This window comes from Falco rusticolus, chromosome 1 (assembly GCF_015220075.1).
Source record: "Falco rusticolus isolate bFalRus1 chromosome 1, bFalRus1.pri, whole genome shotgun sequence".
NCBI classification, from domain to species: Eukaryota; Metazoa; Chordata; class Aves; order Falconiformes; family Falconidae; genus Falco; species Falco rusticolus.
Window position 1 is genome coordinate 89,822,190 of NC_051187.1, and position 12,513 is coordinate 89,834,702.

At 45.0% G+C, this 12,513-nt stretch overlaps 1 protein-coding gene across 2 annotated transcripts; it reads right to left on the reverse strand.

Annotated features, from left to right (window-relative positions):
• Positions 1–346: 346 nt before the first annotated feature.
• On the reverse strand, positions 347–9,288 carry LOC119148927 (histone PARylation factor 1). Of its 2 annotated transcripts, none has more exons than XM_037389659.1 (8): positions 9,174–9,288; positions 7,916–8,075; positions 6,115–6,301; positions 5,165–5,263; positions 3,981–4,131; positions 3,182–3,269; positions 2,386–2,558; positions 347–622 (listed from the first exon to the last, which is right to left on the reverse strand). In XM_037389659.1, the coding sequence occupies exons 1-8, from the start codon at positions 9,228–9,230 to the stop codon at positions 491–493; spliced, it is 1,047 nt and encodes a 348-aa protein (XP_037245556.1). In that variant the 5' UTR covers positions 9,231–9,288; the 3' UTR covers positions 347–490. The 2 variants fall into 2 exon arrangements, with proteins under 2 accessions (XP_037245556.1, XP_037245567.1); XM_037389670.1 differs by lacking the exon at positions 347–622 and adding an exon at positions 647–766.
• Positions 9,289–12,513: the final 3,225 nt, after the last annotated feature.

Sequence of the window (12,513 nt, forward strand, 5' to 3'; positions counted from 1 at the left end):
AGACATCGCCGCCCCAGCTCCCGCGGGTTCCCGTAGCAAACGTGCAGCGACCGCCCGCCCAGTGCCGGCTGTTACGGCCCGCGGCGCCTGCTGCCACCAGCCCCCCCCGCGGAGGCGCGGCCGGAGCGGGGCCGTGGGGCGGGGGCCGCCGTGCCGGCCCGAGCGCAGCGGGACACCTCACCCCCACACCACACCACTGTCCCTCCCCGCCGCCCCCACTTCTCCCCCCCAACGCCACTGTCCCTCCCCGCCCCCCACCACTTCTCCCCCCCCAACGCCACTGTCCCTCCCCGCCCCCCACCACTTCTCCCCCCCCAACACCCCCGCAGCAGCACGGGCGGGCGGCTCCTTCCTTAGAAAAGCTTTACTGACCGCAGGGGGCACCGCCACAGAGTACAAAACCCCAGACCTAACAATAATAGTAATAATAATGATAAGAATAAAAAAAGCACGAGCACAGGCCCCCCGCCCCCGCCGCCCCCGGCCCGGCTCAGGCCGCCAGCTGGTCCGGTGCCTCCCGCCGGCGGTGGTCCAGGTGCGCCTCGATGATCTCGGCGAAGAGGTCCCTCCGCAGCAGCCTGTACGCCAGCGGCAGCAGCTGCCCCACCGTCTTGTGGAAGTACTGCGGGGAGAGGGAGGGACAACCGGGCGGTGCTGGGGGGCTGCCTCGCCTCCCGGCTTGGCCGCATCCCAGCCCCTTCCCTCTGCCGCCCCCGCGCTACACCGGTGACAGCCGCGGCACGGCCGGGCCGGGTTATCCCAGCCGCTGGGGGAGGGATGGAAACCTATTTATAGCGCTGCAAGTGACGCTAACTCGTTAAGGCACCCAGGCCGCGTTTAGGTACTTCCAGTGCCAAGAGCACAATTAGCACCTGTGATGGTTACTGTACGTGACAGTCCATTACACCTCCCCGACAAAGGGGAAGAGGTTTAAGTCCCTTTCCAGGTCTTTGGCTACAGATAAAGTGCCAGTGTGTCTTCTGGCTCCGTGAGCAAGGGGACAGCCGGGCTCTAGTCACACATGCAAAGCAGCTCTCAGTGTCTACAGGTAGGCAAAAATGCTGGCACCAAACTGTGGTGTCAGTTATGTGCGAAGCAACTGTTTTTCCTTTCTGTTTACTAAACTAGACGATGTAGTAAGGTTTCTATTTTTAGAAAAGCGCTGCAAAATTATGGCTCTTTCAGACTGCTGCGTAAGATAGGTATCAGGACCAATCACAGTATTGTAAAGATAATTTGTCATTGCAGGAGCACGTCAGTGGTTAATCATACATGCTGAGCGAAGTGTGAAAGATGGAGGTTTGCCTCCACCTACTCAACCAACTGGAAGTAACCGTTTCCTTCACTGCCCTTCTAGACCTCAGAAGGTCACTGAAGGAGGAGTCCTAAATCAGCAGGTTATCAGACAAAAATACAACACATTCTCAGATGCTGTAGGGAACTTACGGGAACAGGGTAGAGAATCTAAGAAACACATTACTAATGTAACAGCATATGGAAAGAGCCATGAATTTTCCTTCATTTCAGCAGCTAAATATTTTAACTAGTGTTTAGCACAATTCTTCTGGGCCTACATTTGGTATTGCAAGATGTTTATCTTTCTACACGATGCTTCGCAGCACCCCTTATCCAACACTAGTTTTAGTAAAAGTAGCTATTCTGCGTGGGTGTTTCTATAACCATCTGTTCATAATATCGCACTGGTGTTGAAGCTTTTTTGTATGTTACTTCCTAGCCATGGATTCATTACAAACATGACCCTTTTCATCAACGGGGCAGTGGCTAATGCAGAACAAAAAGTGCTGACTAGAATCTTTATGTGTGATTAAGCACCAGTAAGTCTATCAGCTTATATTTATGAGATTCCTTGTTAATACAGAACCAGAGACACCTGGTGGGAGGTCTTTTATGCAGCCATGCCAGCAGTGTAGCTAGGCAACTGACCTGCGTTCACATTTTTTCAGCTGCGGTTACTGCAAAGGTCAGTCCCTTTCTTTATCCAGTCGAGTGTGAGTGCTTGTGCCTATACAAGTAGTTGGGGATGGGGTCTGCAGCTATGCAGTATATCTGGATTAGACATTTTGCATTTTTACGAGTCTAATGTTAACTCGTTGTCTTACGCACATCAAACCACAAGAGGTAAATGCTGTTTAAATGCTTCTGGATTGCAGGATTGTGCTTTCACACAAGCAGTTTTAAATTCAACGTGGAATGAGGTCACAAGTGTGACTTTTTAACAGCCTTCGTAATTCATGTAGACTTTTGTGATTCCTAGGGATAATTATGCAATAGAGTTGGGAATAGAGATCTACAACACAGAACAACTCCCTGTCTGTGCCTAAAATAATGCTCAGTTTTGTGAAGTATGATTGTTGTAGTACTCACATGTGATCCATAGCAAAACAGGTCCATTCCCAGTTCGTACCCCATTCCATAGTCACATTCATCATTAGCAAACTGGACGAAGGTCAGCATTTCCTGAATGGGTGCAAAGGCCTTCAGTCTCTCATCATCAGTAGGAGCATCAACAATGGCCTTACAGATTTTTTTCAGATTAGCTGCAAAAAACAAAAGCAAAAATATTTAGATGTTTGGATAAAAAAATTGATTATTGCACACAAGTAGTTCGTGGCAAAAACATACCTGTGTGTCATGCTAAGAGGAAGACCAAGTGGGCACACCCTGAGCTGCTTGTGAAAAAGCTTCCCCCTTCCCTTTGCTGCTCATTCTTGCCCCATGCCCCTCCATCTCAGTTCCCCACATATGGACAAGCATTTGTGTGGTGAATTTGCCTCAAGGAACTGACTCTGGTTAGAACAATGCCGGGAGAAGAGGAGGGATAAGAAATAAACCCACAAAGCCCTGAATGTAGATTGGTTTTTTTGATCTACTTCCTGCATGGCTGCACCAATAAAAAAAAAAAGAGAAGGTTATCTAAACTATTACCTCAGGAATTATTATTTCAAATTTACCATGTTTCACTGATTCTCATCTGGTTCATTTAAAGAAAACACTTTCACGTCAAGTGTGATGGTTCAAGACTTCTGCCTTTTACTCCCACGGCTCATATTCTTCCGAGTGGGAAAGATGAATGCAGTTTGGTTTTTGCAGAGTAGCTGTGCGACTGAAGGCTGTTGTTTACTTAAATAAAGCAGAAGAATAGAGTAAACAAGACATTTACCATTTGTTTCGGGAAGTTCTCTGTATCCAACATCATTTTTGTCTACAGGAACAACTAGGCCTGCTCCATGAAATGCTTTGGTCACCACCTAAACAAAGAGAGAGGAAATTGAATATTGCACCGTAAGTCAATACAGTGACATAATATCACTTGCCTCGCTAAATGACTGCTGGTGACTAAAGCCAATATACTGTCCAGACTCCAGGACATCAACTCACTTTCAAACTACATAGCAGTTACTTTCAAGTATTAAATTTTAAAGTAACTGCAACCTACTCCAGTCAAGTTCTGAACTCTAGGAATCCTTGTACTCACTTGTGTAGCGCTGTACTACATTTGTTTAGTCACCTCCCACCATAATTATTTCTGATAGCTATGCAAGAAAACTCTGTTACTAAACCACATCATCCTTAACAGTCCTATTCCTAGTAGATCTGATCCAACTGTTTACATGAATCTTCACTTTGAAGCAGTTTTCTCCATGCTACCCATTCATTTTCATTTTTAGATTATTTCCCTTATTGTTTTTTTCCTTTAACTGAATGCCAAGCTATGGTTTACAAGAGTAAAGTGTTTTGATTTAATCCTATTATTTGGAACACAGTTGTATTTATCTTCTCTCTCCTGAAGTTTTATAAAGCAAACTGATTAGCTCTGGGAACTCCTAAATGAAGCATCCTTACCAACTAGAAGGAGGAAAAAAAACCCCAAACCAACCAAAAACAAAACAGGCAAGTAAATGGGAAAAAAAAAGGTTTAACAGAACTTAGTCCTCTCCAGTGGATCAGGAAAGTCATACTTTCTTATCTCTCTGTTTCATCTTCATGGTTTTTTGTTCCAGAGAATAACCCAGTTCTTTTGCTGTTCTTGATAGTTTTTCATCTATGTCTTTCAAAATAGCAATTTTCTTTTTATCGGTCACTTCCTTCAGTCTTTTTGACAAAAATAATCTGCAAACAGTAGAAACACATCTTAAAAGAGCTTAACAGAAAACAAACAAATGAATAGCCTTCTAATCACTAAACCTCCAAATCTTATAATGAAGATTAGCAGTCATGGGTTTATTTATACACATAGAGTTGGGAATGCAAGCCTCTCAACAACAAGAAAGAAAAAAGTTTGGCACAGATAGTACTTTGGCATTTCCTATCCGTATTTGCATTACAATACAGTTTATGCAACCAGAAAGTGCTGAAGATTTTCCTGGCCTCAGTAGCTGCTCATCTTTCTAATTTGAGAACTCAGTTTGCTGCTTCAGTGCCATATACACTGTTTGCCACCCAAGTCACACACATAAATACATATTTATGAGTTTCATCATGGTGCTTTCAAAACAAATGTCTTCGTTTAACTCTGCACTACACAAGGGTTCTTTTGCAGAAACTATTCAGTATGCTTTCACTTACTGACACACATCCATCCTTAGAGAGCTTTCCATTTTTAACTGACAGGTGATGAAATTGCTGTTTACAATCATGATGCAGGATGACATAAAGCTTCATGAATCATACTGAATTACATATCCATATAAATGTTATCCTGCCCCAGGTCAGAAATGGTACTTCTTGTAGATATTCATTATATACAGAAGTAATGTATTTTTATGTAGGCAAGAACAAGAGCTTGATGCTATTCATCAGATTTCCTTCACCACTGTTTCAGGTGCCCTTTCTTTACTTATCCTTTACTTAAGAAGTACTTCAACACATCCAGCAGGTATTTTTTTTCCCTATAGAGCCCATCCCTGCCAATATATTTAAAGAACGAGATAATTAATACCATCTATTTTACTTGTAAAGGGAAAACACTGCCAAGAAGCCTACTAAGGCTTTTGACAGTACCTCAAAACTTGCTAGCAGGAGCAGAAAATAAGTGAGGGTTTCTTGAGAAAGGAAGATGCATAGTAAGTTAGCTACATTATTCCACACCACAGTTTCTCCTCTACTCTTACTATTTATAAATAAAAGTAAACATGAACCTTACTTGACTGCGGCAAAGACATTATCACCAACTTGTGAAATCACACAGCCCTTCTTGGCTTCATTTGCACCAACCCACACTGGCAGCTCATCAGGCACATCCCTATTCATGAAAAAGTACACACAGATAGTCAAGCTGTGTCCATTTCTCCTATTTCAAAGTAAAATTAATTTGCCTCCGCATCATACTGCCATGTCCTTCAGAAACCTACCAAGCAAAGCCCTCAGATCAAAAGCTCTAAAAATCTTACAGCATGGTTTTGAAAGGAGCTTGTATATCAATACACGCAGAGAGAATACACTTTCCCTTTATTTCATAAGGCTTGACTTTTTCCTCAAATTATCATGGCAAAAAGTTAAAAATCAGTAAGTGAAGATGCTCTGGAGGGCTGGGGGAAGTAGTTTAACAAATATTTAAATCTAGTCTTCAATTCCAATATATATGATCATTTTTAATAAAAAACATCAACCCATGTGTTAATGTCGCAGCACTCTCCAAACTAGCCAGCTGCAACAAGGTCTTTTACCATCACATAACAACATAGTCTTCAGGCCAGTCTCTCTGCTGCCTTTTCCTTGTCTCTCCTCACCCAAGGCGCGCGCACACACGCACGCACACTCGCTCTCTCTCTTCTCTCTGCTTCTTCCTCCTCTCTCTTCCTCAGCTGCTCTCTCTTCATTGGCTGCCCAACCCCTTAACAGAACCAGCCACAGCTGCACCTTATCTATATTGGCCAACCCACTGCCCCTGAAGCCAGCCCACAGTTGTATATTATCAATGCTAATTAACCCAGCTTCATGCCTCTACATGTTAATACCTTATCACAGAAGAGAAAGATTCTTATTTGGTGATAGCACACAATTCTGAAATACTGAGGAGGGGGGGAAGAAAAAAAAAAAAAAAAGAGCTGCACATAGTTACAGTCTAGCAAGAGTATATATTAAATAAAATACCTGAAATATCCCATGTGATACTGTGTTTTGCTATCCCCAACAAGTATAGTCTGGAATTCTGGGGGATCATAGAAGAATCTCCAATGAATATTGAAGTTCAGATCTGTTGATTTTGCTTTTTTGTGTTTTCCAGCAAGAATATCATATGGTCCAACCAGCCTAAGTCCAACACTTGACATAAGCGCATCTGAAAAGCAATGCATGAACTGGTTTACCTTCTGGTGGGTGCATGTCTAAACCAGAAGTTCCCGTGTCACTCAAGGATCAAAAGTTTCCACAAATCCAAGCAGTCAAACACAGTTTACCTGACAAGGAAAGCTGACCCATTCTTTATATTCAGACAGCTTTCACTCATTCAAGAGTTAGGTTATTACACTTCTCATAAGTAGTAGTGGTCAACAGTCCAATGTCCAGACGGAGATCGGTGACAAGTGATGTCTCTCAGGGGTCTGTACTGGGACCAATACTGTTTAATATCTTCATCAATGACATACACAGTGGGATCAACTGCACCCTCGGCAAGTTTGCAGAACGCACCAAGCTGAGTGGTGTGGTTGACATGCCTGAGGGCCAGGATGCCATCCAGAGAGACCTGGACAAGCTTGAGAAGTGGGCCCATGTGAGCCTCGTGAGGTTCAACAAAGCCAAGGGCAAGGTCCTGCACCTGGGTTGGGGCAACCCCTGATATCCACGCAGGCTGGGGGGATAAAGAAAATGAGAGCAGCCCTGCTGAGAAGGACCTGGGGGTACTGGTGGATGAAAAGCTGGACATCAGCCAGTAACATACACTCACAGACCAGAACGCCAACTGTATCCTGGGCAACTGTATCAAATGAAGCACGGGCAGCTGCAGTTGAGGAAATTCTGCCCCTCTACTCTGCTCTGGTGAGATCCCACCTGGAGTACTGCATCCAGCCATGCAGTCCTCAGTATAGGAAAGACGTGGACCTGTTGGAGTGGGTCCAGAGAAGGGCCACAAAAGAGATCAGAGGGCTGGAGCACCTCTCTTACAAGGAAAGGCTGAAAGGGTTGCGTTTTCAGTTCAAAGAAGGGAAGGCTCTGGGGAGACCTTATAGCAGCCTTTCAATACTTAAAGGGTGTATTATGTGTGTATAAAAAAAGACGTGGACAGACTTTTTAGTAGGGCCTGTAGTGATGGGACCAGAGGTACTGGGTTTGAACTAAAAGAGAGGGTAGATTCAGACTAGATACAAGGAAGAAATTTTTCACAATGAGGGTAGGGAAACACTGGAACAGGTTGCCCAGAGAGGTGGTAGATGCCCCAACCCTGGAAACAGTCAAGTTCAGGTTGGATGGGGCTCTGAGCAGCCTGGTCTAGGGGAAGGTGTCCCTGCCCATGGCAGGGGGGTTGGACTAGATTGACCTTTAAAGGTTCCTTCCAGCCCAAACCATTCTAGGATTCTAAAAGGAACCGTTACATGTAGAGCACCCAGGGATGCCACATTCTGTTACGTAATACATTTGGGGAACTAGAAACCTGGATAGATACAAGGAAACTAGAGTTCCATACTAAACATTTTAAATGTACTTGCAAGAAAGGCAGAGTTAGACAATATTTAGTTTCTTTGTATTACACAATTTAAGTAATTATATTTTAGGAAGCCTGAAGTGTACCGACATCTTTGTGATTATCTCCAGCATTCTTGTTTACACTCATGTAAACATCTGCATCTTAACTTGAAAACTGAAGCAGCACTAGAATGCACCTGACACCTCAAGTCTGCCTGCTCTCAGGTTGTTTCTGTGAGTTAGAAAAGGCAAAAAATATCTAAAAACCCACCACTTGGTTTCTCAGGATCTAGTTCCTCACAAAACTTCCAAAACTGATAGAAATCTTCAGGCAGCCTAAGTCGATAGCATGTTTCTGCTTCTTGACGAAGACTATCGGGAATATCTGCCTGATCTGACCTTCTCTTCTTGACGTCTCCATTTTTTTCACACTGCAGATAAAAAAAACAATAACCCAAAGTTCATTTAGTTGCTTTCTGTTTGTTCTACTGAAGGATTTTACAAAGCTTCTGTATTAATTGAGGAACAATGATTAAGACCATTAATTCATGGTTGTTACTTAAGCCAGCATATATATTAGAAGATCTACTTTGAACAGAATCCCTTAGAAGTGCATTATCTGAGACATGTGCTAGATACGTATGAAATGGCAAATCGCTACTATAATATTAATGGGTCAATATAATCAACCGAAGCACTTTTATTATTTTGTCAAAGGACTAAGATTAAACCTTGGGATTGCTATGTTTTAAATTATTTTAAAATTACCATTCCCAATGACACAGCAGCTTGCACCCCAGAAACTTGTGTTTTACAAACAGCTGGAACTAGGGATACTATTTTGTCATGTTTGTTTCAATGACATAACAAAAATCCTCCAAGTCTGTGCTCTCTGAACTACTCTGCTGTTCAAGATATGAAGTGGGGCAGTTCACAGCATAGCATTTTAAAAGTAGCTTGACATTTGTTTTAAAAAACAACGTAACACAAACCACAACAGGCTACGAAACCTCCATTCAAGCGCTCACACCGCTATAGCGGTAACCTCAACTACCTCACTCCCACAGAACACTTCCAGGAGTGGTAGGAATCATGACCCCCGTTTTAAAGAAAAATTGGTAATTTCAAAAACCAAGGTTTGTTTCCTCTCGCTAGGCCAGTACAACGAGGCAGACTGTCACCCCCGAGGCGGGCCGCCACCAGGCACCGCGCCGTACCGCCAGCCCCGGCCGCCCCTGCTGCCCACCGCGCACCCGGAACGCGGGGGTCCCCCGCGAGAAGCCCCGGTGGAGGCGAGCGGCCCCCGTGCCGGAGACGTGTCCGCGGGCTTCCCGCAAAGCTACGGAGCGAACCAGAACGAGGGCAGCGGCAGGCAGACGCCTGGCGCTACCCGGCACTCGCGCCCTCAGGCCTACGGCCCCACACCGCCGCGGCCCCGGCAGCTCGCCCCCACCCCCACCCCCACCCCGGGGGCCCCGCCGGCCGGCCCGGCTACCCCGACAGCCCGCCCCGGCCCCGCTAACAGCCACCTGCTCGCCGGCCGGGCCTGCCGCCCCGCGCGGCCTCCGCTTCCCGCCACCTGTCATGCTCCCGCCGGCCGCATCGCCCCCGCCCTCCCCGCCGCTCCCCGGGCCCGCTCTGCGACTCTGCGCCTGCGCAGGCGGCGGCGCGACCCGGACGACCACGCCCACGCCCACCGCCCCGCCTCGCGCAGCGGCCGGTCGTTACCGTGCCCGCCCGCGGAGGGGCTGGGAGCCAGCCGGCCGTAAGGCAGCGGTGTGGCGGGTGCCTGCCGGAGGGGGGAGGGGCCTCGCAGCGGGGCAGCGGCGGGCCGCAGGGCCTTCCCTTCCTACCTAGGGGCCCTGCCGCAAGGTGAATGCGCGCTTCTAGCAAGGGCGACACGCAGTTGTACATCAGCGCAGCGCCCGAGCGAGCCTGCTCCGGACCTGGCTGAGGGGAGGCCCAGCGGTACCCCGCGGGCTGCGTTAGCCCCGGGCTGGAACCGGCATGGCGGCGCCTGAGGGGGAGCGGGGCGGGAGGAGAGCGAACGCAGTTAACCCTTGGTGGCCAGCACGTCTTCGGCCGGAGCTGGGTACCAGACAAGGAGGCGGCAGGCTTGCAGCCATGTTTCCTCAGGGGTAGGCACTTCGGGACTGTTTATACGATTTCGAGGCCGATTTTTTTTTTTTTTAACCCTAATTACACATACGTGCAAATTCCTGTAATACAAGTTAGGGTAGTATATTGGGATGAAGGAAGAAAAAAAAAATTACCTGAGTCTGATGTAACCTCCCTTCAGAACTAAAGGCATAAGAGAAGGAGGAAGTGATACTAGTTTTCAGTACACAGAAAAAGGAGAAAAAAACCTCCCGGCTAATCCCCTGTGCCCCTGTTTCAGCATTTGACAGCTGCTAGCAATACGAAAGTGTCATCACATAATTTCTCTTTCCAATTAAAGAATCAAGGCAGCAGTGTGTAACATACAGCAAGTGGGACACATTCCTCAGTTTAGAAAAGCACATAATCATGTTATGCAACATCCACTCATTTAAGTATATCACTGAAATTCTTTGCATAGAAAAAGGCCTGGAAAACCAATAGCACAGAAGGAGGTGGTGGGAAGCTGGTTATATATAAACCTTTGCTTTTTTTTTTTTTTCTTTCAGTAAGTCAGATTGCAGTAGGTTTATTTAAACAAGCATAATGTAGTTTTAGTTACAGGAATTCTTTCTGGTACGCAGTGTGTGTTCAGCAAAGATATATATATGGCATAAATCCAGTGGGGTATTTTATCCTGCAGTCCATTAAAGTTGTAAATATTTGCTTGGTATAGATTATTAGTTTAGGACTAGGAATCAGCTGCAGTGCCTTTCAACCACCTATGACATAGACAGTTATGCAATGAACACAAAAGCTTGATAGTTTTAATTATGCATTGTTAGATGCAGTGTCACAATAAACTTGATCCTTACTAAGAATGTTACTTCCTTTACGTAAAAACAGCTAGGTGCTTCATGGAAGCCATTGGTTGAGGATATGTAGATGTAGGACAACCAGTGACAAAGTCCCTTTGGAATCGCAGAATGGTCAGGGTTGGAAGGGACCTCTGGAGATCATCTAGTCTAAACCCCTGGTAAAGCACATTCACCTAGAGCAGGTTACACAGGATCACACCCAGGCAGGCTTTGAATGTCTGCAGAGAAGGAGACTCCACAACCTCTCCGGGCAGCCTCCCTCAGCTGGAAAAATTGTTGTTTAAGTCAACATGTTAAATTATTTACTTCCTGAAATCCTGCACACATAGGGAATGAATATTAAACTTCAAATAAAAACCTTGTTTAAGGCATGGATTACATTTTATCACCTGAGGTTAAGCAGAAATGAGGTACAAAAACCTCACTATAAAAAACCACAAACCTAATTTTCTTCCTGAAAAGCATGAAGAGTACTGCCCTGAGGTTTCTTTGGGAAATGCTTTCTAATATTAGCGTCGCTCCGTAATTTCTAGTATACCAGACCTTAAATGTAGTGGAGGCTAGACAAAATGGTAGCCGAAGGAATGACATTTTCCTTAGTAGCTTGGTGGAAAGTGTTCTAGGTGACTTGAGAATAAAGGCGTATCTCCTCCACCCCCGTCACAATTATCCATTACATGCCCTAGCTTAGCTTACCGAAATTCCAACCTTACGGAGCAAATTGAATCAGTGACACCAAAGACGCCAGTATTTCCCATTTCAGTATTAAAGCTAGCAAATGCTAAGTTTATCAGCCATTACTATTTCAGGATAAGCTTTTTTCCTCTATTGCAAGGTGAGGTTAATTAAGGAATTCCTTAATTAGCCTCACCTGCAAACCTTTAGCTTTACAGATGCTTGTCATGTTCTCTTATTCTCCTCTCAGTGTTTGCTGAAAGAAACATTTTGCATAACCATTTTTAGTTCCACAATTACATTTTTACTAGGGTGAATGCAAAAGCAGCATGGGAAGGCTAGTCCAAGCATGCCTCATGACTTAGCCTAGAGTCTCAGGTGTGTATTCCTACCACCTTGGTCTTCTGTTGTAAAACAAACGAACTCACCATGAAAACTTCTACCTTTATTTTCGGTCAAGAAGAAAACAGAACCTTTTTACGGGTGGAACACTTTCAAAACTTAAGATTGACTTTTGCCTGTTACAGTATTTTGCATTATAACATTGAGAGAGAAGTAATGGCAGTGTGAAATGAACTTGCAGTGGCCCCATTTTAGGTATGCTAATATCTCACAAGGCAAAGTGGTGCTGCAAAAAATACAAGTTAAATAGAAAAAAATAATCCTGTGTTGGCTTATCATTAATATTAGTGCTATGTCTCAAAGGCCTAACTTGGAGGGCCTTTACCACTTCACTGAAGATACAGCTCAAGAGCTTTATCGATCAGTTGATATTTTTGTGGTTTTGTTCTTTTCTCCACACAGGCTATTAAAGTCTCCAAGAGCACCTCTCTTCTAGAACAGCTTGACATTTGGTGATACCACAGGAGGGAAAGACACAGAATCCAGGAAGGAAGTTACTAAATCCTCTCCATCTGAGGAACTCAGTCTCTCACACTTTCCAGGCAGGTACCCCAGCCACTAGATTATTGGTTAAGAAGAGCAGTATTTGGCCATATTTAAGATAAAATGGGCTTATAACAATTTGTGTGTGTTTATATATATATGTGTGTGCATGTGTGTATAGAGTGCAACTCATAAACCTTTTATAGGTGTCTTCCAAACAATTTTGGAATGAGTACTTCAAGAGAAATAGGTAATGAAATGCTCAATTGCCTCATCCTATCCCATCATGCTTGAAATATGAGGTAGCTAGCTTGGTTCCATTAAGATCATGATG